Below are 27,806 nucleotides of genomic sequence, written 5' to 3'. Positions count from 1 at the left end.
CTTCGCTAGCTCACCTGCCACTCACCTCCTGCTTTAAAGTAAGCTCACACCCTTGTTAAACAGCCCAGTGGTGACTCTCTTTTCTTTGTCCTTTGTGCACGTGAGGTTTGTTTTTTAAAAAATGAGATGGGATTGGTTCTACAGACCTCCCGTGATCGCTCCGTTTCTAATTTCTTTGTCCTGTCTTCTCTCTCTTGTACATTTTCTCTAATTGTGTCGGTGGCGTGCTAGAGCTGGCTCACACCGGCTCACAGGAGCTGATTGTTAGAAGTGCAGGAATCTGTGAGCTGGTATTAAATAGAGCCATTCATAAAAATTAAATTATATAAACTTACAAATGAATAAGTGAGTTTAGAAACAAAGATAATGAACGCTCAAAACTCATTGTCTTCTAACTAGTTCGCTACGTTTTCCCGTTGTCTGTGCTCCTGGGGTTATTTGTGCCGATCGTATCGGTGGGTGGAAATACTACACGATGATGACCTGCTGCCCATTTCCTCCCGACTCCACCTTCAATCATCTCACTTTAATACCTTGAACTCAGCTGTGGTGGGAGTATTTACACCAAGGAAGTGGGCGGACCCTACACATTAGGCCTTTTTTTGCCCACTGAGTCACTTATTAAACATTGACTCACACACCACTGGTGCCTCCTCCTGGTAGCACATCCAGACCAGCAGCTCAGGACCTGAGAACCGCCGTCCCCTCTGCTCACCCCGCTGCCCCTCAGCCGTGGACAGCCAGGGCACGGTCTAATCGCTTCCTTTGTCTGGGTTCCACTCCCGATAGGACTGTGCATCATCGAATCTGTGTTTGAGGGCGAAGGCTCAGCGACCCTGATGTCTGCCAACTACCCGGACGGCTTCCCTGAGGACGAGCTCATGACGTGGCAGTTCGTCATCCCCGCGCACCTGCGGGCGAGCGTGTCCTTCTTGCACTTCAACGTCTCTAACTGCGAGAAGAAGGAGGAGCGGGTTGAGTACTACATCCCGGGCTCCACCACCAACCCCGAGGTGTTCCGGCTGGCGGACAAGCAGCCCGGGAACATGGCTGGGAGCTTCAACCTCTCTCTGCAGGGCTGTGACCAAGACGCCCAAAATCCAGGGATCCTCCGGCTGAAGTTTCAAGTTTTGGTCCAACACCCACAAAACGAAAGCAGTAAGTGAGCCCCCTGCCAGCACCTTCTTTCCTTCCGGGGCAGTCTGCGTGGGGAGAGGTTCCCTTCCTGTTTCTCATCCGTGGTCTGGTCCGCTTGGACTCTGGACCCTGTGAGAGTTGCAGGAAGTACGTTGCTAGGCAGTGAGACGGGCTCGGTGACAGTGCCTGGCATGCTGTTCCGTTTCAGCATACTAAGTAAGAAGCAAACACGAACTTGCATTCAGTTGTTTTTAATGAAGGCATTGAAGGTTACCGTCTAGACATCATGTCTTGACCCTACACTGTGGGTCGAGATGTCACCACACCGTCAGCAATGATAATGATAACTAAACACCGTTTTATTGGCTGAGCGCCCCATACCTTGGGCACATACCCTCTGTGCCAAGCCCTGTGCTAAACACGCCACTTATATGTCTCACTCAACCCTTATTACAACCCAGCAGACGTTATCTTCCTTTACCGAGGAGGAACTAGGCATTTCAGAGAGGTTGTGGAACTAGCCTAACATCACACAGCTTGTCAGGAGCAGAGCAAGCTCAGAACCCAGAGCCTGTGCTGTGGACCATGCTGAACCCCGGGTAGCTTGATGAGAATGAGGTTACGGAACATTCCACACACAGTTACTAAGATGCCATGAATCTAGAGAAGGGGAGCCAGGGCCAGGACGCAACATTTAAGGAGGCTTCCGCGCTGAGGTGCTCACTTAGGGAGGCGTAAATACAGGTCAAACCCCAGAGCAGGTGCCTCCTTAAATGTTGTTCCCTGGGGTGCCCCGGTCACCTCCTCTCAGTCCTGGCAGGGCAGGGGGACTCACATACAAGATGAGTTCAGGGCTGCTGTTCCTGGGGTTCATCTGTGAACCAGAATCGTGAAGGAACAAGTTGTGGCAGGGGGTCAGGATGTCTCTGACACGTGCTAAGGCTGATTCTGCCCTGAGGGCTGATTCTCAGCTTTTTTTTATTATTACTTTCAGGAAGTGTTGGGCAGAGCCAGGCAGGAAAATGAAGTGGGAGTGTGGCGTGGCATGTTGTTTATTTTTGTAGGGCTGATAAACATCTGAGACGTGACCATGTGGGATCCACTCGAGGGGTTGCCCAAAGTGGCAGACTAGAAGTGTGTGTATGTATGCTGATCTGTCTGGACAATAGATTTAATACGTACTGACGGTATTGCTTTGTAGGCATTGGATTTGATCAATGGCTGTGTTCCATTCTTATAATATTTTTTAGGGCAGGAAGTATTTCACAGTGAAAACTAAATTTAGTCTAAAGGTTATCATGCAGAGGAGATATGTAAATAAACCATAATTAGAAGTATTAATTATCTGGTGTGAAAGGAAGAGAATTAATTGCGGTAATACATTCTCTCCCTGAGTATTGGAGTTTTTAAAGTTTTGTCTTGGAATCAGCAATAGTGGTATTAAGTGCATTGATTTGAGGATGAGAAGACCTAAGCTGAGTCCTGCTATGCCATTCATTAGCTGTACGACTCTGAGCACGGTGGTTTAATTCAATAGCTCTCCATTTTCTTATGTTTGAACCGGAAATAACGATACTCAGTATTAATACTGGTTCCTCCTACCTTATAATAGGTCTGTTTTGAGGAGTTGATGGAACTCATTTATTGATTCATTAGCATGTATTTAGTACCTGTGCCAGATAAAGGCTATTAAGGAGATTCGTACATTCGTACAAACAAAGGGAATTATTTAATTGAGAAAATATTGGGGTATTTAATATTAGAGTAAGAAACAAATATAGAACTTTTGAGATATCTTACTGAACAGAAAAATGACTGTCATTGTCATTTTAATGTTGTTTCCATGGCTTAGGCAAAAGACAGACATTTCAGCATTTTCTCCCTAATCTAATACCGACACTGAACTCATCCTACAGATGTAGAACATTCTAAGTGCGTGTGTGCGCGCGCGCGCGCGTGTGTGTGTGTATGTGTATAATTCAAACCTTTCCAATTTGATGGCTTTCTATAAATGCAGAATGAATAAAATTAAAAAGCAACTCAGTAAAATGTGACTTCCAGCGGGTCACAGAGAAGAGCCTTCTGGGGAAGACATTATAAAGTGAAATGACTCTTACAAAGCAATCTGGTCATCTTTTCTAAATAGGTGGGGAAATATCCCTCTTCTTGCACCTCACAATCAGATCAGGTCTGGGACTTTATCCTGAGGAAAGAGATGAAAATCAAGCATGCACATGACCTTCTTAGGACCTTTTATTTCTAATGGCAAGATCAGAGAAATCACCTAACTGGCCAACAATGGGGCAGTTTTTTCAAGTTACCGAAGACATACATAAATATTTTCTTATTAAAAATTCAAATATTATAGACAAAACTAACATTCCCTCCTGACCATCTGTACTTTCTCACTTCCAGGCTTCTCTCCTGGGGTAATCATAATTATGGATTTGTTGTATTTCTCTCTATATCTTTATTCTCTTCATTTACATATACAAGTACGTATGTATAGAAATAGCTGTTTTGTTGTACATGGACATTTTGTAAATAAATGGCATCGTAGTCAACATATTATTCTACAACTTGCTGTTTTGGTAGATATTATATCTCGAAGGTTCTTACATGAGTATATTTAGAGTTCCTTCATTCTTTTTAACGGCTGCATAATATTCCGTTCCTGAATGTTCCATAGTTTAACTGTTCTGGTTTTGGTGCTTCCTAGTTTTCCACAATTACAGAGCTGCGATGCATACATGGGCATTTATCCCCATGTCGCACTGCTGGGTTCACAGGGGTGCAGGGTTTTCATTTCTGTACGCATCCCCAAGTCACCGTAACAAGATGCTCCATGCTCGCACCAGCAGTACGAGAGAGCAGCTGTTTCCCCTTACCCTCCCCACACTTGATATCATCAGGCTTTTACATTCTACCCATCCAATTAGGGAGGGATAGTAACACCTTGTCATAATTTGCTTTTCTCTCTCTTTTCTTTCTTTCATTCATTCATTCATTCATTCATTCATTTTTATTATGGTGACATTGGTGAACGAAATCCAGTAAGTTTCGGGTGTATAATTCAACAGTAAGGCATATATACATCGCATTGTGTGTTCACCGCCCATAATTAGATTTCTTTCTGTCACCACATATTTGACCCCTTTTACCCCATCTACCTTCATATTTTGGGTATTTGGACCATTTACAGGAACTCCTCAATCATTCCATCTTGCAAATATTTTCTCCCAGTGGGTCCCTTTTCCCTTAACATTATTTATGGTGCCTATTGTCAGAAAGATAGCTTAATTTTTTTTTTTTTTGCTTTTATAATTTGCATTTACTCCATATTTATAAGGATATGCTCTTTGTTTTTATTGTGGTAACTGCTTTGAGGCGCCAGTCCGATTTTATTCTACTAATGGGAGAGAGAGCTCTCCTGGTCCAGATTTATTTGAAATATAGTGTTTATTAGAGACTAAATTAAAATAGCTAAGGTTTCATCCTGTCTATGAGTCTTTTATCCCTACACTAAAACCACACTGTTCTTAATTACTATTCATAGCAGGAGAGTATTTATAGAAGTAACGATAAATCTCACTTAGTTGACTATTATACAGCTACTAAGATTAATGAATATTTTAAAAGATGAGTGCATGTGAAAACTGTATAGTAAGCTAACTAAAACTATAAAATAAAGCGAAAGCTGAGTAAAATTTTATATTCATTATACTTTTAAGTAGGTGAAAATATGCATGCGTATGAACCAGGATTAAAATGAATTTGAAGAGATGAAAGCAGCTAAATAAGCGTAGTAGAAATGCGATCGACTTTTTCTTTTAAAATTTTTTTAAAGTTATTGTGATGTTGCCTGAATAATAAAAAGTATTTCCAACAGTCCCTAGCTGTAAGAGATTTTCGTGCTAATTGTCACCATTTCACGGGGTTGCAGCTGATCCTTTCTTTATGCCTGTTTTCTGTTTGTGGTCTCAGACGTCACCTATGTGGTTGACTTGAGCAATGAGCGAGCCATGTCACTCACCATTGAGCCGAGGCCCATTAAGCTGAGCCGAAAGTTCGTCCCCGGCTGTTTTGTGTGTCTGGAGTCACGGATCTGCAGCACCAACCTCACCTTGACACACGGCTCCAAACACAAGATCACCTTCCTTTGCGATGACCTGACGCGCCTGTGGATGAATGCCGAGAAAACCATAAGTACGCCCGCTGGTCGATGTGCTCCTCCTGGGCCAAGGGCAGCTCCCTCATCCCTGCCCTGTCTTCTTGGTGGGGTCCGCTGGGTAGGTTGTACATAGCATGAGCAGAAATGTCCCTCACAGTGCAGGGAGAGCAGGGGCAACCAAGAAGCGAACCGCGAGGTGAAGGCATGGCCCCCTCTGGGACCAGCAGCCTCAGTTGGAATGCGCATCCTTCGGGAGCGCTTTGTGCATCCCCTGCGTCCGTGCTAATGTCCCCTCTGTCTGGCCTCCAGTCTCCCTCTTGTGAAATTCGCTCCTCCTCTGCTTAGCCTTCCCCATCCCCTCCCATCTGCACACCCCCTGCTTCCACACTCACTGCCCACTTATCTTCTCTCGCATGAGACTCCAAGTTTTGAATTCAAAAACTCTTATCTTATTTTATTTATCCCTTTAGCCCCTAGCAATTCTGGACATGTGCTAGTCATATAATAAATGCATGATGAATGGAGAGCAGCAAAACCAATTGTCACTCTCCTGCCGGGCCACCAGGATCTTTGGCACAGATTCTCTTAGAGTCTGCAGATGCAGGAACTGAGGCCACGAGAGGCCAAGCAGCCAGCCCAAGACCACCCCATTGGGAAGTGGCAGAGCTGGGACGCGAGCTGAGATCTCCCCAACTCCACTCCCTACTCTGCACTGCACAGAACCGCCTCCCCCCAGAGGCAGATGCTAGGCAGCAGGTCCTGGTGGAGGAAAAACCTGTGCCCTGCCCACATGGCACTTAGCATCTAAGACACAGACACACAGAAGAGAGAACTTGATAAACGAGAAAGTTTCAACCCGAAAGACTCCCCGGGAGTTGGTCTGCCAGTTTAGTAAGAATATGAGAGAACAAGAGGAGGGAAAGCTAGAAAAGGGGGATCAAGGAGCCAGGACAAAAGGATAATGGGCGAGGGAAGACCGAAGGGAAAAGCAAGAAAGCCTCGGGCTGACTTGATAGCTGGGAGGATGCTCTTCCAGTCTCCTCCCTCCCTGGGTACCACGAGCCCCTCTTTTCCAGGCTGCATGGACCACCGGTACTGCCACAGGAAGTCCTACTTCCTCCAAGTGCCAAGGGACATTCTCCAGCTGCCCGTGCAGCTGCACGACTTCTCTTGGAAGCTGCTGGTGCCCAAGGACAGGCTCAGCCTGGCACTGGTGCCAGCCCAGAAGCTGCAGCAGCACACGCAAGAGCGGATCTGCAACACAAGCTTCAGCTACCTCGTGGCCAGCACCGGTCCCGGCCAGGACCTTTATTTTGGCTCCTTCTGCTCAGGAGGCTCCATCGAGAAGATCCAAGTGAAGCAGAACATGTCGGTAACCCTGCGTACCTTTGCCCCCAGCTTCCAACAAGAAGTCTCCAGGCAGGGCCTGACCGTGTCCTTCACACCCTACTTCAAAGGTAAGAGCATCTTTTACTCTCCCCTGTCTGCGTGTCCCCTTGGCCTTTCTCGTTTGGGCATTCATCTTATTTCGGTTTTGTGATCGTCTTAATTAAGTTGTCGATTTGAAGAGGAGAGCGAGTTGAGTGGGCTGGTCCTCACACAAGAAATTTGAAAGAAAGCGAGTCCAAATTCTGACTTTACCATATACCTAGCATGGAAAATTCCAGGAGTTAGAAAGAAGACTCTCTGACGGTGGGAGGCGACGGTCGATGGCAGCAGAACAAAGAATCGGGTTTGAGTCTTTTGGAAGCAAGCAGGATATCGGTTAGAACTAACCAACTATTCCCGGGCCCTGCATTTTTTAAGGCGGTAACATAAAAACCCTCCTGCAGACATTTTTGTGATTCTGCCCTGACCGTTCAGAATGCAGTGTGGAGAGCACCGAGTGGGATGCTGGGAGAGAGAGGCGTCTACAGCATCCGGGTCCTTTTCCCCTGGGAGGCTGGCATGTGATCTTCAGTGTCCCGAAACAGGAAATGAGGTCTCCATTGGTCACGAGAGTGAACTCTAGAACTCTACATACGTGACTGATTTTAAAAGTCACAGTCACCATCTCAAGTTCCTCACCGTTAGAGGCCATTGGAAAGTTGACCAAGACGTGCATTTGAGGTTTATTTTACTTGGTACCTTTGTTCTCAGAGGCATGAGTGGGAAGGAGGAGAATCTTGGGCCACAAGATTAAGGTCAGTCAGTCCAGGCTGCTGGATATTTCCAAGGTTATCAGAGAAATGCCTGCTGGAGAGTCTTTGAAATTAAGACACATTCTCATCAGTGTGGAATGTGGGGGTTTATCTCACCTGAAGATAAGGGATATAGATTAGTCGACATGTCGAGGCTCTTTCAGCTTTGCGATTCTAGCATTCTTCCCAGGACCTGAAGTTTTTTGAATCTCTGAAACAGAAATCAGGATTACCTCTCCCACGGTGGAGCGCAGACGAATGTTAGCTATGTTGAGGCCATTTCTGGAAGGAAGCTGAAATAACCGCGGGTTTGGCAAAATGGGCTGGTTTTTTGCTTGTTTTGTTTTTGATATGTTTTGAAAAGCCCTGAACACCTAATTTGACTGACTGATCCTGTGCTGACCAGTACAATAGCCATTGGTCACATGTGGCAATTTAAACGTAAGTTAATAGTACAGAAAACTTAAAATTCAGTTCGATTCAGTCACACCAAGCACACGTCAAGTCTTCAGTAGACACATGTGACCACGGCTACTCTTGAACGGCGCAGATGAAGAACATTTCAGAAAGCTCTGCCGGACCCCGCTGGGCTAGAGAGTTTACCGCCGTCTCCTCCACACTTGTTCTCTCCGTTCCGATTGAGTGAAACGTCTGTGTGGCGTCTCTTCTCTTTCCTGCAGAAGAAGGTGTTTTCACAGTGACCCCAGACACGAAAAGCAAGGTCTACCTGAGGACCCCTAACTGGGAGCGGGGCCTGCCGTCTCTCAGCTCGGTGTCCTGGAACATCAGCGTGCCCCACGACCAGGTGGCCTGCCTGACCTTCACGAAGGAGCAGACCGGCCTGGTCTGCCAGACGGGGCGTGCCTTCATGATCGTCCAGGAGCAGAGGACCAGGGCCGAGGAGATCTTCAGCCTGGAGGAGGTGCTCCCCAAGCCAGGCTTCCGCCATCACAGCTTCTGGGTCAACATCTCCAACTGCAGCCCTCTGAGCGGCAAGCAGCTGGACCTGCTCTTCCAGGTGTCACTTACCCCGAGGACTGTGGGTAAGGGCCTTCAAAGTCTTTCGGGGAGGGAGGTGGACAGCAAATTGGTGGTTGAGGGGTAAGGAGCAAGCCTGGGAGGCGAGTCAGAAGACAGATTTGAATCCTGGTTGTCCATGTATCTGTCAGTTAGTACATCAATAATGCTGCATGACAAAGCACCTCAGGACTCGGTGGCTTACAAACAAACAGCCATTATTATTGCTCATATATTGTCTTGACAATTCTGGTCTGAGCTGGGCTTATCGGACGGAGTTCATTCACTCAGGCACCTGTGGGCAGCTGCAGGTTGGCGAGAGGACTTGGCTGATCTTGGCCAGGCACTCTCACATAGCTGGGCCCAGCCGAGATCAGCTGGGATAAGTGGCTTTCTTGGCTCTCCTCCATGTGGTCCTCCAGCCTAGACCTGTTCTCGTGGCAGAGGCAGAGAGATCCAGAAGGGGCCGGAGGAGGCAAGCAAGGTCCCTTGAGGCTTTGGTTAGGAACTCATACACCGTCCCTTCCACGGCATTCTTTTGGCCAGCCCAGATTCAAGAGGTGGACAAATAGACTCCGCCTCTTGATGGGAGGAGCTGCAGTGCCACAGTGAAGGACATGGTTCAGGGCAGGGGGGGAATTAGGGCATTTCAGCCGTCCATCTACCACCGTCATTTACTGTTAATCTCTGACGTAGGGTAAGTCTCTTGACCCCCGATCTTCCTCATCTGTAGAGGGTAGATGATAACAACTACCTCACAGAAGTATCATTGGGCATTCGGTGTTGGTGATTAAAATGTGGGGCGCCTGGAAAGTGTCACACAGATACGTGGTGCTGGCATTTTGTTTTTTAGTCCAGTGACACATTAGCGTCCGTGAAATGCCCTTAGCAGCAGGCCTCGGAGCCAAGACAGGAGTTTGTGTCTGTGCTCGGAGTTGCAGGCTATGCTGAAGAGTTTCAGGCAAGGGAGTGCCTGTGTGACAGGGCCGTCCGGTGGGCCGTGTTTGCCCTCGATTCCAAGATAATCACAGAGCATCGGAGTGTTGCGACCCGAGGGGCCCGTGGAGGTTGTTTCTCCCAGCCCCTCCTCTTTCTAGAGGTCAGAGATCGAGTGTCCGCCCAAGGCCACGAAGCTGGTCGGCTCTGACGTAGGGTTAAGTCTCTTTACCCCCGATCTTCCGAAAGCCACCCGTGTAAAGCTCTCCCACGCTCTCAAGTTAGCTCGCTCCTGGGTTCGCTCCCTCTCTTGCTTTCATTTTCTGTCATTTATTTCAATTCCTATGTTTCTCTTAATCTCACCTTTTGTGTTCTTGGCGAACAAGCAAGAAATTCTAAATCTCTGTTTTGGCGAAGGGCTCCATCCCTGATTTATTTCCTCTTGCCTTTGTACAGACGTAGGAAAAGAACGGCACGAAACGAAGCGACCCTCCCCTTAACTGCTTCGCTTCCGACTTTTGGCTCCCTGCTTTCTCCTGCACCCTCTGCTTTTCCCTCCTCCCCCACCGGCTGTGGCAAGTGGGGGTACTCACCCGGTCTAGGCCAGGAGTAGCCTTTAAAGGAGATCTGGTAGGCCCCCTGGTCTGTGTTAGTTACTTGGGGGCTTGGATGGTAAATATTTTGCTGGCGCACACTCCCATGGGTCAGGGCACAGCAGAGTGTGACATCTCTGCTCTAAGCTGCCCAGGGTCTCAGGCAGGTGCATTGAACGGCTAGAGGGCTGGCATGGTTCACACAGAGACAGATGTCTGGAGGCTGGGTGCTCACTCTCGGTGGGTTGCTTAGTCTGATCTCACGGGGTCTCCACATGGCTAGCTTGGGCTTCTCACAGCATGGCGGTCTCAGCGCAGTCACACTCACACTTCTTACACGCAGCTGGCTCACCCTCAGACAGGAAGTGCAGAAAGCTGCCAGGCCTCTCCAGGGTTAGCCCCTGAACCCACACAGCCCAGATTCAAGAGGAAGGGAGATAGGCTCCTGTGAACGTGACGAGCAGCGTGAGGGGACGGGGTAGGGAGGGACGAATGGGTGGTGGCCGGCTTTGGGGACTGTCTCCTCAAGTTCATCACAGACCTAACCCCACGCATCTGCTCCTCTCTCCCCGTGTCTCTGCTCACAGACCTGACCATCGTCCTCATCGCAGTGGTGGGAGGTGGCGCCTTGCTGCTGTTTGCCCTCGGACTCGTCATTTGCCTAGTGAAAAAGAAGTAGGTGGAATTTCTCAAACTGTCTCCAGCTGATCCGACACCTCCTTGGCTCACAGCTATTGTTCATTATTGACCTTCTTTCTTATTTCCCATCCCCCGCCCCACCCCAAGATCCGTGTTAAACCATATTACCAGATGTGAGTTAAGATGCTTTTGAGGGGGGAAAAAATCTTATACCTGGGTGGGGAAAAAAAAACACACACATAAAGTAAAAATATATGTGTGGTGACATTTCAGCCTGCAGTTTTTATGCAGCTGCCTCAGCACAAGTCCCCTGTGACTCATTTACTGTCTCCTCATTAGACCGTGATCATCGCGGGGGGTGATCTTGGCAGGATAATGCTCACGTGGGCCCCGCCAGACCAGGCCTCCAAACCTGCTCCCTCTGTCACCGTGAGGCAAACGAATGCATGAGGCCCCAGCTTGTTCTCCTCCAGTTCCTTAAACAAACTGTCTTGTTTTATGCTTGTTTACTCCCGGGACTCCAGACAAGCACTGAAAAAAAGCCAGCCCTGTGGGCGAGAGGAAGGCAGGCCCAGGTCACTGACTCAGTCTCACCTTGCGTCCCCGCAGGATGACAGCTTCTGTTTTATGAAAGGAAAGTGTTGACCTTTGTAGACAGAGTACACGCTGCTACCAGATTTTATCAATTCTGCTCATATTTCTGATGAAAGCCTTGAGGGCAGGGAGAATCTGCTTCTCCTAGTATGATTTGACCTTCCAGAAAGCCAAAAAGAAAATTTTTTTTAATATTAACTGGGACCGTGAGCAAACAGCTGAAATTCCTGATCAACAGTGAGACGTTCTAGAAAGGTCTCTGCTGACAGTGAAGGACCGCCCACCCCAGACCCGGCGGGGGGGGGGGGTCTCTTCCCCATGAAGATAGATTGCATGGCGGGGAGAAGGACTTTTAAAAAACATCATCTCATTGTTTCTCTCAGGATCCTTTCTTGTCTGGGACGGGGACGCACAATATGTCCCACCCAGATCGGAGAGCGTGGCATTCACGCTGGGCCCCAGCTTCTTCATCAGGAGGAGACTGGGCGAGGGGAGCTCCCAGCTTTAAACTGCCCCAGTTCTGGCCTGCAGATCACCAGCCCCAGAGTGGCTGTAGGGGAGGCTACTGGTGGGCAGGTTTGCATAAGGCGCATCCATCCCCAAGATGGTGTAGGAGGGTGGACGGGTTCTGCAGTGAGAACGAGGGAAGACAGTGTCGTTGAACTTGTCGTTGAGCATGTATTTCTGAGGGTCTCCTGGGCACTGGGGACCATGCATAGCACTGGGGCTGCAACGAGGAGCAAGACACAGTCTGTTCTCCCACCGCCCAGCGGGTGGAGGGACTAAAGAGGCAGGCAAGTAAAGAGGCAGTTCCAGGATGGCATGAGAAGAGCTTTGGTGGGGACAAGCGAGGCACTGGGGAGCACCAAGGAGGGGCATCTATCACAGGGCATCAGGCCAGAGCCTTTGGAACCTGTCATCCTGGCCAGAGACTCGATGTTGCAAACTAAATGTACTAGATTTATTTTTATCTAGTACAGGGAGCCTGTCCGCAGTTAGTGAACCACGCCGGCCTGTGCATTACATGGCCCGTTATGTTCATTTAGATAATGTCCTTCATTTGAATCACTGGTCAGCTAAAATGTCAGCGCCCCCTGCCTTTGGTTTGTGGAGACGGAGGGCAAAGCTTTGTTTTCCACAGTAGGGGGTGTGAGTGCCCGTCGACCTCCAAGTACCAAAGAGCCCTACAAACCGAATGGGAACGGTGTTACTGAGAAAATCTGGCACCCCAGCCTGAACTCTGTCTATTTTTTTTTTTTAGCTTTTTTTCCCCTGTTTGAAGGTTATTGCTGAAGGGACTGGATCCCTCTGCCAATGCCGAGTTCTACCGTCCCCAACTCCAGATAAAAACTAAGAATCCTTTCAATCCTGATTCTCGTTTGTTATCATTTAGAATCTAGACAGTGAGAGCTTTTACCCCTGCAAGGGAGGGATGGAGCGTTAGCTACGGGAAAGTACTGAGTCACAGAAGGCTGGCCCGGACATGCCGTGCCTGGTGTCACTATGCTGTGCCACCACCTTTTCTAGTAGGAAAGAGCGGGTGTCAGATGTCTCCACCATTAGACACTGTGCTTCTGTCCAAGCAAATTCAAGCACAGGTAGTATTTAAAGTGTCTCCTCTAAACCACCATCTACTCCCTGTTTCCACCTCGGAAACTGGAGACAGAAGCTGGTTCCTTCTAAACATTCTCTGAGGACAGTCGTTTTAGTTTCAAATGCTAAGGAATCACGGGACACGGGGGAGACGCGGTCAGAACCCCGAAGGACCTGAGTTCCAGCCGGGACATACGAGGGTGCACATCTAAGACCGTGGTCTCCCTGACTTCTCTCTTGCTCCCTCTCTCTCAGTAGGAAAAAGAAGATAAACAAGGGCCCAGCCGTAGGTATCTACAATGGCAACATCAACACTCAGATGCCCATGCAGCCAAAAAAGTTGCAGAAGGTACGAAAGGACAGCGAGTCCCACGTATATGCGGTCATCGATGACACTATGGTATATGGGCATCTGCTGCAGGATTCCAACGGGTCCTTCGTCCAGCCAGAGACGGACACCTACCGGCCCTTCCAGGGCCCCACAGGAGACTGCCCGCCCTCCCCACCCCCCACATGCTCCAGGGCCCCGACTGCCAAGCTGACCACAGAGGAGCCATCCCCTGGCTGCAGCCCTGAGTCTGAGAGCGAACCATACACCTTCTCCCACCCCAAGATGGAGAATGGAAGCAATGAAAACACAGACATTCCCTTGCTGGACGCTCCAAAGCCAGCAGAGCCTGGGGAATAACTCGGACCCATCCCAAAGACTTTGCATAAAAAGCAAGGCACTGAGACAACCTTTAGGGTGCCCATGAGAAACCCTAAAGAAAAGAAATTATGTGGAAGGAACAGCAGAAAGTTTTCCTGGACACCAACTTCTGATTTCATTCCGATGATGAGAGGCTGAAAGTGATGAATTCTGATCTGGACACAAACATTACAGCTCACGTCCTTCTAAACTCAGGTCGGGTCGTAAACCAGCCTTAATGAGAGAGGAGAGGCGTGAGTCACCAGGTACAGGGACGCAGGGGGCCCTGGATTTGGATTTGGACCGCGGGGTCACCAATCCTAACCCCTAGGAGACCACCCAAGGATCCTACTCTCACGGGGTCCCCTGGACGAGACTGACAATGTGCCTTTTATTATTATTTATTTGGTGGCCCTGTGTGCTTAAGAAGTTGAATGTATAACCATGCAGTTCTTTTTGCCTGACACAGTGACAACTCATGCTAACTGGTCAGATGGCTTGGTTTTGACGTCTCCTGGCCACTAGATAAACATGTGCTCGTCCCCTGGGAGGTGGGAAGAATCTGCAATCTGTCCGGCCAGAAAGGGCGGGTGTGTTTGAGGGCATCGATGCACATCTTCTTTCAGAAGAGACTTCTCGGTTCTCTCTCGCTCTGCATGTCTTTATCCGTCTACAGAAATTCATCTTGAGTCCCATTGTCCTTAAGCCCTAGAAATAAGCGAAATTTCCTTGAATTGCCATGTGTGGCTCTCCCAGCTACGGCAATACTTTGGCGTGTACACAGAAATTTAGGGAGTAATTCCATCCTCTAAAAATGTTTTAAAATACAGCAGAAAGCAGCCCCCTGTATTGATTTCTTATTGTAACAAATTACCACAAACATGGTGGCTTAAAACAATACAAATTTCTTATCTTATGGTTCTGGAGAGGAGTACAGAATGGGTTCACTGAGCTAGCATTATGGTGTCAGCAGAGCTAAGCTCCTTCTGGAGGCTCCAGGGGAGAATCTGTTTCCTCGCCTTTTCTAGTTTCTAGTTTTGGGAGGCTGCTCATGTTCTTTGCCTCTAATGGCCGGTCACACCCGGGCGCTGTGACACTGACCCTCCTGCTTCCGTCTTTCACTGATAAAACCCACCTGGATAATCCAGGACACTCTCCCCCATCTCGAGATCCCTAATTTAGTCACATTGAAAAAGTCCCTTTTGCCACGTAAGGTAGCGTGTCCACAGGTCCTGGGGATTAAAACGTGGACATCCCTGGAGGGCTATTATTCAGCCTTCCACACCTTCCTGCTACTGCAGGAGAGACTGCAGAACGATCCAGCCCACAGGTGTGTTTCGTTTAGCTGGCAGAATCTTTTTTACGAGTTACTAACATTTAAAATTATAAAATGTTTACATAAAAATCCAGATCAGAAGAGCTGGCCATGCCGGGGCTTACGTCCTCCCCTGCCAACGACCGGCTGGTGTTGAGAAGCGGCTGCACCTGTAGATGAAGCATCCAGTTCACCAGTTCACCGCAGTCCCCACCCCTCCCAGTCGCCACCCCACCCTGTGGCTCAGAGTCTGTTGCTATCGAACCAATGCCCCTGCAGGATTGCTTTCCTCACGGTGCAGTGGGACGTTTGGGACCCGTATCTTGTATCACAGGAGAAGACGTGCCTCGAGGCTGGCGTGTGTTTCAGGAAAGTTTCTTACACACAGCCCACATCTGTCATTTACAGTAATGACCAGCCCAGCTCCTGCGGGCGGGCGTTGGCTCTCATCTGGGAGGAGAAGGAATGCGTTATGACTTGTCGGCACAGTCCAAAGTTCAATATTTCTGTGGCAAAAACCTCCTTTGAAAAATAAATGTGCTTCGTCGGGTTCAGCGAATTCACCTTCGAGACGCACTGCCTGGGCTTGTTCATGTGCTATTTGCCCCTGCTAAGAGGCGTTTTGCAGTCTCCTAAATGGTGTGTATTCTAAAGCCTCTTGAAGTCTTTCCAGAAGGAAGGGTTTTGTTTGTTTGTTTGTTTGTTTGTTTGTTTGTTTGTTATGCCCTCAGGGCTGCCTGGGGCTCCTTTCTCTTCTGAAAGTCTGGCTCCTGCCTAGATACCCCCTGCCTCTTGACCCGAGATGCTGATGAGCGTCAATAAAGAGCCAGAGGAGGGCTGTGGCTTCCTTCGCTCACCTGAAATTGTATCATTGTTAAAAATGACCATTGGAACCCCGGCCCTCCATTCTCTACCTTCCCTGACCTCCTGGCCTCCTCTGAGGTTCACTGGGTCAGTGCTCTGCCTCCCCGCCACTGCCCCCCGAAGTGTGGTTGGCCATCTCTGGCGTGGCTGCCATCATACATATCAACCTTTACTTACAAGGACTCTGCATGGCCATTTTCTTTCAAGCTCAAAATTCCGGGTCAAGTCAAGTCGCCATCTTCCCGAGACCTCAGGTGGGTTTCATGTCTTCTGAAGGTATGCCTCTTGGGAGGTGCCAGCCTGACATACTCCTGACCCTTTTCTTTAAAGGCCAGGCCCCACTTATGTAAACTATTTCGGGGTCACTGGAAACCAGTCAGACACACCTGGTGAAGCCTACCTGTGCCAGCACAATGCCCCTCCACCCTGCGTCTGCCAATGCCCTTCTGCCATACCCCGGAGAAACCCAGCTCATGCAGGACCAGTCTCTAAGGCTGTAGCCATTCTGCACGGGAGGGGATGTCTCAAGGAAGAGGAAGGGAGAAGCATAAGTCCTTGGGACATGACCTTGATGAGGTTAGCAGACTTGGTTTGTGTGGATCTGCAGTGCTTAACTGGAAATTATTTATTTGTTGTAGATACTTTTTAGGTAGCGTTTTATTCATTTCCTACACTTTTTAAAAAAAATAAATAAACAAATGTACAGGAAAAAAGAAAACAGGCATCAGGTTGTTTAAATGCTTTGGCTACTTGTCCCCTGCTTCAGCCGAGGTCCAGATTTCTCAGTCGTTTACCATGTCAGACTCGACATGGGCTCAGAGGGTGCTGTCTTCTCTGTGTGTTTATGGCATAGGAAGCCAGGCTTTGGGCTGCCAGCAGGTAACCCAGGCCGGACCTTGTCCTGTCCTGTTCTCATTAGGCAACACGAGCCCCCTCTGTGTGACCATAGAGGCCTGGGGCCACCCTCACCACTGACTACTAAGCCCAGTGCGAGTCACCAGCCACCAGAACAGAAGCAAAGGGTGGGTGGTGGGAGAGGGGGGCTCCAGGTGGACCCCCACCATCCGCCACGTGTTTGGAGAGGAGACTCAAGTGCTCTGAGGAGACCAGATGTTGCTGCATAACAAACCACAGCAAACCTAGTGACTTAAGAGCAATCGTTTATTCTGGTCACAGATCTAATGTGAACAGGGCTCAGCAGGGATGGCTTCTCTCTGCTTCCTGTAGCCTCTCAGGCAGCTCATCTAGAATCTACTTTCAAGATGGTGGCATCGCACGACTGGTAAGTTAGTGCTGCCTGAGGCTGGGAGCTTTGATTCTTTGTCACTTGGGCCAGTCTACAAGGCTTCGGGGGCTTCTTTACAACTTGGTGGCTGGGTTCCAAGAGCAAGTGGTCCTAGAGTCAGGAAATTGGAGCTGCCGGTCTCTCCAGGCCTGAGCCTGAAAGCTAGCACGGCATCGTTTTCCTTCCGGTGTGTGGGTGTATCAGCCACAACCTGCCCAGACGTTAAGGGGAGGAAGCAAAGCCCCCACATCTCAGTGGGAGAGGGGACAGAGAATCTGCAGCCATCTTTAATACGTGACAGCAGGACCGGGGTGGTCACAGCCCAGTGTCCCTGCCCTTCGCAGTGACCACGTCCACATCCGGGCCACATCCCACCTCTGACCACCCCTTCTGGATCCTGTTCTTGGACCTCAACCTTCAGTCTTTGGGCTTCTGGCCTTTTCTCTCTGCACACTGCCCCATGCCGTTCCCACTGTGTCCTGTCCATAATGATAATTGCCCCAAATCCTAGCTGATCCCCACCTGAGCGTCAGCCCCATGCTTTCACAGCCTGGCACCTTTCCTCACCCATCCATCCGTCCCTGTGCCCCCCGACCCGATTACTCCAGAGGCAGATTCGTTCTCTCCTCATCCCTTGCCCCAAATCTCCGCTTTTCATGCCAGTTCGATTGCTGCCTCTGCCCGCGACTAACGGTGTGCCCTTGACTTAGGTTCTTTCTCTCAAATGCTTACACGAGACTCAATCTCCTACGATCACGTCCATCTCTACAACGCTTTGATTCCTCCCATCACCCAGACCCAATCACGGACCCACCTCTGGTTCCTTCTGGACACCCAGCCCGGCTGCTTCCCACCTCCTCTTCTCCAGCCTCTCGTTGTTCATGGTGTGACCCCCTTGCTCTGAAATCTGTCTCTAGATCTGTCCCTCGGAACAAAGTCCTCGATCTGCCGAGGTATGGCACCCCCCGTTTACCGCCTGCCCCCCCCCCGACACACACACACCTCTCTGGATCTCTCCTTCCACTCAACCCATGACCTCCGTCCCAACACCACTTAAATCCTTGGGTGTAACAGGGCACAACTGCCCATATATTTGCTCGCGTCCCTGTTCCTGGACAGCCCCCACCCAAAAGCTGTGATCCCCTCCTGCTCTCTCAATGAAAATTCTACCCGCACTTTAGGGTCCAGCACAAGCCCACTTCCTCCAGGAAGCCCTCCAGCCCCACCAAGCTCTCCGCTCTAAATGCAATGATCCTTACATTGCCTAACCTTCTGCACTTGGGGACATTGGTTTCATTCCTTATAAGTTTGTACTTACAGGTTTTTGCTAACAAGTGGTCCCTTTGCCTCACATTGCCCCACACGGCGGATGCCCTAGAAACGACGTCATTACCTTTGCTAGTCAGAATAGAGACGGCAGTGGCTTCAGGCAGATGTCATCCTTGAGGGAAGGAATTAGATGCCAGGCCCACAACCCCGTGCCGGGAGCTCTGCAAACCTTATCTCAGGTCAGCCTCTGATGATCCCAGCAACAGCTTGTCATCTCCAGTTTGCTGGAGAGAAAAGGGGGCCTAGGGAGATGGAGTCACTTGCCCGAGGACACAAACCTATGAGAGGTGGGATGCTCAGCCTAGCCCGGGGGGACTCAGTCCTCCTGGGATCCAAGATCAGGTGAGGCTGTTAGGGAGACCCAGTCCCCCATAAGATCCACATCCCCTCTGTTTTTTTCTTCCTCCAAGAAGCCACGAACTTTAGGGGAAAGAAGCCTCAGGGACACTGAGCCAGGGCACAGACGTTCCTGCTCCCACCTGTACCTACCTCTGTGCCCTCTCTGGACTTCGTGATGGCAACTCCTCCCCATCCAGAATCTGGGGTCAGGGCCACACGGCACGCTGCCAAACCTGTCTCCCGCAGCCTCACCCCTGTCCCCAACCCACACTTCCCCCAGCCTCACCCCTGCCCCTAGCCCACACCTCCTGCTCCAGATGGAAAAGAGGAGTCACGTTTTATACCTGCGCGGTTTCTAGGATCTCTGTCCAAACGTGTCACTTCGAGGCGCCCTCATCCCCTGATCTGGAGTCAAGCGAACCACTCCCCATCCCAGGGCCCACTGTTCTGTTCAGGGGTCTGCAGGGCTGCTCTTTGGCCTCGAAGGCGTAGACCTCCATCTCAGCCCCGCCGATTCTCCCCTCCTCCCACCTCTGGCCTCTTCCGTCCCTCTTGCCAACCCCATGAGTGAGTTACAGGGCTGAGCCAGTGCAGCCTCTTCCCCAGCCTTTGATGAAAGTGATAACCAAAAAAAGAAGTGTAGGCTGTAATAAAGAACAAGGAACATTTATTTGAGCAAAGAATTGCAATCCAGGAGTCACAGATTCAGGTAGCAGTCTCAATTGTTCTCCTAAGAAACCCACGAGTATGGTTTTCACTTAGGTCCTCCATGCAAATGAAAGATTCTGGCTTGGTTAACAAGGATTGGTTAGATCCAGTATGTAAATGAAGGAGGTGAAAAGCACAAGTGCTGTTCTCACTTAGGTCCTCTGTGTAAAGGAAGCGAGCTGGCTGGTGAAGAGGATTGGCTCCCTTCCAAGTGAAGGATCCAGATGGTCTGGTTGCTCTGGGAAGGAGGAGCTAAAGCCCAGAATATGGTTTCACGGTTGACTTACAAGTTCAAAAGTTCACGAGCGGGGCGTGCCTAAGGCAAGCTTCTTTATGGCCTCTCGGCTCCATTTGGGTTCCCTTGACATAAGTGACTCTACCCTGGCAATTTTCTTTCACACGGGTAATTGCCAGGAGCAGGACGGTGGTCATTTGAGACCCAGACAACACACAGACCTAGAGAGAGTTTTGCCGTAAGTAGGCTGCCGGACTCGGACAGAGGGAAGACCCAGAACAGACGTCAGGAAAGGTCCCCCACCCCAGCCCTCCGCCCCAGCCAGCAACAGCGCAGCAGCACCAGGCGTACTGGTCTTTGCTCAGACCCCTCACTCACGACGAGCTTCAACGCTCGGACCGCCCAGCGCCCCTTCTCCGAACCCTGGAGGCAGCTTTGTGCGTGCCACCCGTGCAGCGCGGCACAGGCCCATCCATACTCAGAAAGGCCCGGACCAAATTTAATCCTCCACCATTGCCAGTGTGAAATTCTTAATAATTGTTGAACGAAAGGCCTTGCGTTTTCATTTTGCTCTGAACCCCACAAATTATGTAGCCAGCTCTGCCTGGAGGTCAGGGCTGTAAGAATCTCCCTTCTCAGAGGACGAAGCAGGCTTGGAGAGTTTCAGTAACTTGCCGGGGCACCGCAATCCACTGCAGTCCTCAGGTGTCTTAAACTCTATCGGCCTCTTTCTTTACAATTACTCAGATTTTCCTCTCCCGTGCACCCAATTTTTAAAACTTTACCAAAGGCCCTTCTGGACCACTCATTCATTAACTGGTTAAAACACACAAATAGGCTGATAATCTAAAAAGAGAACATTGATATTAGGTCAAAGGATAGACAACAAAACTACTCTGTCTGATACAGTAGCCGTTAGCCACATGTTGCTGTTTAAATTTTAATGCTAAATTAATTTTAATTTGATAATATTATTATTAAATAATATTAAATTTTAAACTGGGTGCTAATTAATATATGAAAATATCTTTGGGCTTCCTTTTTCAAATCGAGAGTGCTTGATTGTATATGGAAGAGATGCTAAGGTCCCAGGGTGACAGCGCTAGGGAAGGGGACATGAAGTTTATACTTAACTTGAACATGCACCTCAGGGCGCTTTGTGAGAATATATTGCACACTTTGGCACCTTACTTTTTTTTCAGTTGAGTTTCAATAAACTATTATTGTTCAACCCTTCCCACAGTGTAGTTTCTCGGTTGCACCAGCCATAAGTTCAAGTGCTGTTAACCATGTGTGGCTAAGTGGGTACAGTATGGGACAGCACAGATGTCGAACATTTTCATCGTCCTAGAAAATCCTGCTGGACAGCACGAATACAGTGTGTGTGTGTGTGTGTGTGTGTGTGCGCGCGCGCGTGCGTGTGTAACGTATATGTAAATACTACTTTTCATGTATTGGGTGTTACGGTGTGCCGAGAACTCTCCTACAGTGCTCACATGGCCGGCTTTACCGAATCCTCACATTTAATGCTCAGTCTTTATCTCACTCTCTCCCCATTAAATATTTCCTTCTCTCGGCCATGATGGCCTCGGACTTGCTGGATTTTCTCCTTCCCCTCTGGCTTCTCTTCTCAGCCTCCCCTCCTAGTTCTGCCTTGTCTCCTAATCGCTAAACATCAGATGGGCCCAGGCCCCATGGTTCAGTCTTCACACGCACTTGGTGACCTCCTCCAGTCTCGTGACTTTAAACACCACCTCTAGCCTGACGGCTCCCAAGATGGGCCTCTCCCCCGGATTCCAGCTTGTGTATCCACCGCTCCTCAGCATCTCCTCTCGGCATCTAATGAGCATCTCAAATTCAAAACATCCAAAACCCATCTGCTATTTCCTCTCGAAATCTGCTCCCCAGGTGGAGGTGAAGGGTGGGGGAAACTGGTTTGTTCCCACTCAATTGATGGCAGCTCTGTCCTTCCAGCTGCTCGGGACCAAACCTTTGGAGTCCCTCATCAACTAATGAGTTGAATAAAACCTATGGCTCACGTTCGTTCCAGTTCTTATAAAAGTCACATTTATAACTTTTTAAACTTACATTATGACACAAGAACTGTCCACTGAGCCTGCTGACACAGTAACGAATGAGCCTCGTCTCAGCTGGCTCCCTCCAGACCTTAAGTCCCACGGAGAATGTCTCATTGGCTGAGTCTGGGTGACCGGTGGGGTGGGGGGTTGGGGGGCAGCCCCTGCTGTGCCAGATGAGGGAGAGGAGGGATCTGACCCCTTCAGCATCCAGAGTAGGAAGCAGTCTCCAGGGAAAAGTCCCTAAGGAAACCTTCGGGCCATCGGGAAATGAGAATGTCTATTAAGCAACCAGAAATGACAAATGTGACTGTTCCCTCCTTAGGCCTGCTGCCACCTAGTGCAGGACTCTGGTTTAGAGAGGAAGATGCTGGGGCTCCCTTCCTCGTCCAGCTGTGCCACAGTCACTCTTCGCTGCTCCTTGAGAGGCCTCAGAGGACCGGCTGAGGAGGAGACTGGTCTTTGAGGCGCTCACTGTCGCATGGCCCCTCCCTGAAACGTGTTCCAGCACCAAACCCACAGAGGAAGCCACAGGCCACTCACCACCATGTGCCAGGTTGATGGTGCGGGTCTCTCAGTTTGCGCACATGGGTATGTATATTAAACCCAGCCCACCTTGTTTTGAGGAGACACTTGTCCCCAGACTGAAGAAGACCTCAGAATCGCTGAGAGGCAGCTGTGAGGTGCCAGCTGTGTGACTCAGCAGGCAACCTAACTACTCTGGGCCGGAATTTCAACGGTAAAATGTGAGCTCTAATACCTACTTACTTAAGGTGATTCCGAGGGCAGGAGAGATGATCTGCATGACAATGTCTGAATCTAGGAGCAGGTGCATTAAATCTGCATGGAGGAGGACACACATCCCCAGCAGTTCCTCTCTTGGGCTTGGTCTCATCATCAGCGAGCTGGTTATCTCAGAGGCCTGTGAGCTGACAGTTCTCTAGCTGATGGCGGCAAATTCTAAGCTGCTCATCCTCTTCAATCTCACTTAGCTGTCGGCTCCAGCGAGCTGGCCTATGACCTTATAGCATTTGTGCAGCTCTAGAAAGAGATGATCCTGAGAAATCGTCACCGTGTGAGCCACGTGAGCTCTACAGCCAGTGAGCAGAGGGTCTGTAGGGTCTCCCTTTGTGGCATTATTGCAGGGATAAAATATTTTTGGCTGCCCACATCTAAGGCGGCTCGGGGCGTTTGGGCCTGCCCGACCAGAGCACCCAGATCAGAGCTGGACCCCAGCAGAGACATGTGGGGAATGGGGGAGGGGTGGCTTGAAGTAACCATAGCAACTGTCCAGCCTTCTCTCCCAGCTCCATTCCCACCCCACAAAGGACACCTTTCCTCAACGACAAGGGTCTGCCAACAGCACCGCTTCCCTAAAAAGTGGCAGAAACTCATCAAATTCTTCTCCAGTGTAAAGTCAGTGCCTCTAACGAGCGTCTAAGCATTTGAAAGGTTTTTTTGAAAAGTTTGAAAACGATCTTGTTAAATAGAAACTCTGAACAGTGTTTGCCTTCGTGGAGGGAAACTGCGTGACTGGCAAACTTTGCACTAAACACACACTTTTGTCACTTTTGAATCTGAACCTTGAGAACGTATTATGTTAAAATTAAACGAAAAGGAAAACTCCCTTTTTGAAACTTGTTAACATTCAAGATTCTATGGTTGTTAAATGTCTCCAAAAAAAAAAAAAGCGTTTCAGTCTTGCCCACCTCTAGTGAGTCTGACTTTTTAGAGATTTTAAGCCTCTTTTATCCCCTCTTTCCCTGCCTCCCCCAGCGATGTGACTGGTTTGGCCAGATTTCAAACCCCTCTGGGTCAGAAACCCCAGGTTAGCACCTCAGAAGCTAAAGGCTGGAAAAGACTGGAAGGCGTGGCCGCAGAAGAGCCCTTCAAACCCTGCAGGAGACCTCGCCCACACCCCCTCCAGGGACTCTCCACTCCTTACCTCCCTCGGCTCCTCAAACGTTGGAATTCCCAGGCCAAGACGTCCTCGGGGCGGGGGCTGGGAGAGAAGGCGATGAGCTCGCTCCATCAGGAAAGATGGGTCCAGGCGCCAGCTGGTGACGCGACCTCAAGCCCCTTCACAGGTTCCTCACGTTGCCCAGGACCGTCAGATCTGCCCCTTCAGGCATCAGGCCTGGAGCCCTACGATCTGCTAGGGACTGGGGCTGGGGGGAGCCGAGCCGCTCCTTGGAGTTCCGGGAATGAAGCCTGAAGGGCTACTCAGAAAATCGCTTTGCGGTCGCCGTGTAATACGAGGGGGAAATAATATTTTTAGCCACAATCCAAGTCCGCAGCCCTGTGGGAGCGAGTGAAGAGACCGCTCGGCCTCTGACTTGGACTCAGTGGCTACTTTGGGCCCTGGGCTGGCTGGCTCACTGCCATTCTCCGGCCCTTTCTCTTCGCAAGTCATTAATTGCTTGGCTGCCTGCACCAGGGCCCTGCCTGAGCTGGCTTGCAGGCTGAGCACCCCCGAGAATACTTGATTGATATTTCTGGGTTAAGTCTCTTTCCTCACCTTCTACCACCAGACCGCCCTCCAACCCCCTGCCAAGGCTCCCGCCCCCACCCCACCCGCACCCCTGGTAGCTGCAGCCACCTAGGGCCAGATGCAGGCTAAATGTCACAGGCCTTTGATCTCAGGGATTGTCAACTAATTACACCTTCTCTTTTGAGTTGCAAAACACTTTCACAAACTGTATTTCAGTTTCTCTCACCCGCAGCACTGTGCCTGGCACTTACCAAGTCGGTAAACTCTAACTTGGTTCTTATAACCACCCCGCGAGAGTAGCACAGCCAGATTATCTTCCTCCTCTCCCTTTTTTGAATGATGAAATTCAAAGAATGTGCGATTTGCCTAGGGCCCCACAGCAAGAAAGTGGCCTACCGGGCCGACTTCAGCGTCACGTCTGGTCTGGGACCCCTTCCACCACGGAACTTGTCACTCCGAGGCATGTTTCTAGAACTCCGTAGTGGCTGCTGTATTTTGGTGCCCCTGATGGCACGAACCTTCCAGTGCTTTAGGGCGGTGTCCTCCCAGGCCTTTCTGGAGGGGTTACTGCAGCTCAAGATCAGGCCTGTTTCCTTTTTGCTTAGATGTTTTTCGATAAGTAAAGTCACTAACAGGCCCAAAAGCTCAATTTAAAGTTGCCAAAAAAAGAATGAATCCGTCGTTTGACTCTGAGAGCCCCGACTTTCGGGAAAGCTAAACATCCGTGAGCAACGCTTCTTCCTTTTTCTTAAAGACACTGATAAAGGTAATTTGAACATCAGGACCTACAAAAAGGCAGCAGCCCCAGAAGCCAGGCCCATGTCACAAAGCTAAACCTAAGTCAGTCTGCACCAACGGGAAACACCTTACTGTCAAGGAAACCTAACACACATCCATCACAACCGACCAGCTCAGCTCTGGCCAGCTCACCGAACCATAGGAAATAGGACCTGCTCACCTTATAAGGGAATCCCCAACCTCCTGGCTAATTCCTCCTAGCCCTGTTTGCATGTTGCCTCTTCTAACACTCTATAAACTCCCTCTTGCTCCAAACTTTCGGGGAGCACTCTACTGCTTGTAAGACACTGTCCTCCCTCAATCCACGAATCGTTTTCCCTTGAATAAAATTATATTATTTTTTGTCATTGGACAACACAGAAAAGGGAACTGCAAGAAATAACTCATCATCAGATCATATGGAGACTCCCCACTCCCCAGGTTACTGAGAAGAAATCTGGAGACAGAATTTATATGGCAGTGGTGTCATCAGCTGCAACAACTTGACAGGCCATGGAAGAGACACTTGTCCCTTTAGTCTAATCAGGCTTGGTCATTATTTTGCAGGAGTATGATCAATCGTGTTGAGAAAAATGATCCAAAACGTGAAAGTTAAGCAAAATGACAGACCGAATGTCTTTTCAGAGTCTCCCAGAGGATTGTCACCTACTGATAAAGGGTCGGTTAGTGCTCTAGAGAAATATAAAAATTTTGGTTGACTTAACTACTAATTGGGACCTAGACTCAGTAAGAATAAATGTTCATTTGTAGAAAATTGATAAGTTGCAAATGATATAAATAAACTCTGTCCAATAGAAAAGATATCCTCAAAGGTTATGATTTTATTGCCTCATAGGACATTAGCCAGTTTTGTATGTAACTTTGCCATCTATTTTACCATTATTTTTCCCACTGAGTATACATTACAATTCTTCAGAAAAATAAATAGTTCTCGTGGGCTCCAGGCTTGGCTCTTCATGCTGCTGCCAGCAAGAAAAAAAGTGGAACGGAAGACATCTCTGGTGTTACCAGCTGCTAGAGACACAGCAGAAACTTCCCCGTCCTGTTGGAGAACCATCTGTTCCAGGGGAAGGGTTAGAGGCAGGAGAAACTACCAAGAATGGCTGTCGGAAGGGGCTGGGGACACTAAGGGAAGTAGGATGTCCCCATGTGGGGCATTCTCCAAAGGTGGAGTCTCGTCTTGTCATCCAGTAACAGAGGCCGAGTCACTTACACTGGGGCTCATACCAGCTAAAGGAGTGCTTACCCTCCAGCTCTAGCGTGTGAGCCCCCTTGAGTGTGGAGACTTAGCCTTTGTTCACCTCTGTATCCTTAGGAAGGTCAGAAATTGGAGTGCTAAGGGAAGATGCATCTACACTGAAGACCCAGGCTGAGAAGGACTGACTACAAAAGGACATGAGGGAATTTTCTAGGTGATGGAAATTTTCTGTGTTTTGATGGAGGTGGTAGGTTCTAGAGGGCGCAAATATTTGTTAAAACTGGTCAACTGTAACTTAAAATGGGTGCGTTTTATTGAATGTAAACTATACCTCAATAAAACTGATTCAAGAAAAAAAAAAAACAGGATTTCTGTATTTTTAAAATAGTCTGCAACTCATTCGAAGCAGTGCCTGGTTGACAGAGGCCAGACTTCGCTCTCCTGCCATTTTCAGTTTCTATTTGAAGTACAAATATCTGCTTATAAACACAACTATCTTGGGAGAGCCAGCGGAGGCACGAGCCTTCCTTACGTAATCACCTTTAAGAACAAAAAACTAACATGGATTCACAATTTGGTATTTCCTTCGTTTCAATTGGCAAAAAGCAAAGAATTGTGGGAAAGTAGGATTAGAAGGAATGTTAAAGACTATCTGGTGATCAACCCATTCACTTACAAGTGAGAAAACTGAACAAAGGATAATAGGGAAATGTGTCCTTCAGAGATGTTCTTGCTAGTCGGGGTTTAGATCTTTCCAGAAATCTTCTTCACCGCCTTTTGAATGGCAACCCAGTGATATCTCTGCAAATATTCTCCTTGAGAAACACTGGCAACAGAGATATTGCTAATAACGAAGATAAAAAATGGCTCGTACCTTTTTTAAAATGTCTAGTGTCGAATCACTCTAGTATATCCAGGATGAAGTTGTATTTTCAATTATGTTTTTCTTAAATAACACAGATAACAAGCTCCTTTTGAGATAATAAAGCCTTTGTCTTTGTTGTTTTAAAAAAAAAAAATCAATCTAATTTATTTTCTCCAGGCCAAGGGCATTGATTTTTAAGATGAAAATTTACACTTGCTACAGATGCTACAGTAGACTCCTTGCACAGAATAGATGAGGATGTTTCTATTCGTCTTCAGATCCTTGCCGAGGGCTGAGCAATAATCGAACACGGCATCGCATCTACTTCGTTCTGAATATGAAGAAGTTTAGTGCGGTGTATTTATTCTGCTGGGTATCCAATTCAATTCAGTTATTTCAATACACTCTTCTTGAACACCTACTATGTGCAAGACATTATGCTAAAGCTAAGTGCTGGTGGAGAAGCTGCCATGTAAAGTTCTGTGAGAGACAGTTCAGACACGGGTGGATGGAAAGGAAGAAGGAGATTATAAACCTTGAGTGGTGACATCCACCCATTCATTCGACAAGCATGACGTGCTTTCTTGAGCTGTTAAGACACTTCTAAACCGGAAGAAAGAATGTGGGGCGGTGGCTGGAGGGGCAGGAATAAAATGCGTTGAAGGCTCTTTGCCAATTTGTATTCACTCTTCCCAATTCTGAGCTGTCATTTCTAGCCCCGTTCCCTAGGCAACAGACTACATTGCAAGTTATTTA

General features: G+C 48.9%; 1 protein-coding gene across 6 annotated transcripts in view; it reads left to right on the top strand.

The window, feature by feature from the left end:
• Positions 1-14,395, top strand: part of CDCP1 (CUB domain containing protein 1) — a 44,576-nt gene extending 30,181 nt beyond the window's left edge. For 3 of the 6 annotated variants that reach the window (XM_039837525.1, XM_039837524.1, XM_039837528.1), the window contains 6 exons: positions 790-1,158; positions 5,122-5,343; positions 6,385-6,765; positions 8,169-8,531; positions 10,622-10,709; positions 13,116-14,395. In XM_039837525.1, the coding sequence (XP_039693459.1) occupies positions 790-1,158; positions 5,122-5,343; positions 6,385-6,765; positions 8,169-8,531; positions 10,622-10,709; positions 13,116-13,548 (1,856 nt within the window). In that variant the 3' untranslated portion in view covers positions 13,549-14,395. Of the gene's footprint in view, positions 1-789; positions 1,167-5,121; positions 5,344-6,384; positions 6,766-8,168; positions 8,532-10,621; positions 10,710-13,115 lie in introns of those variants that run through there. The other 3 variants (XM_039837527.1, XM_039837526.1, XM_039837529.1) reach the window with 2 other exon arrangements.
• Positions 14,396-27,806: the final 13,411 nt, after the last annotated feature.

Source organism: Pteropus medius, unplaced genomic scaffold, assembly GCF_902729225.1.
Source record: "Pteropus medius unplaced genomic scaffold, Ma_sr-lr_union100, whole genome shotgun sequence".
Taxonomy (NCBI): domain Eukaryota; kingdom Metazoa; phylum Chordata; class Mammalia; order Chiroptera; family Pteropodidae; genus Pteropus; species Pteropus medius.
This window is presented reverse-complemented; position numbering and strand designations above follow the sequence as displayed.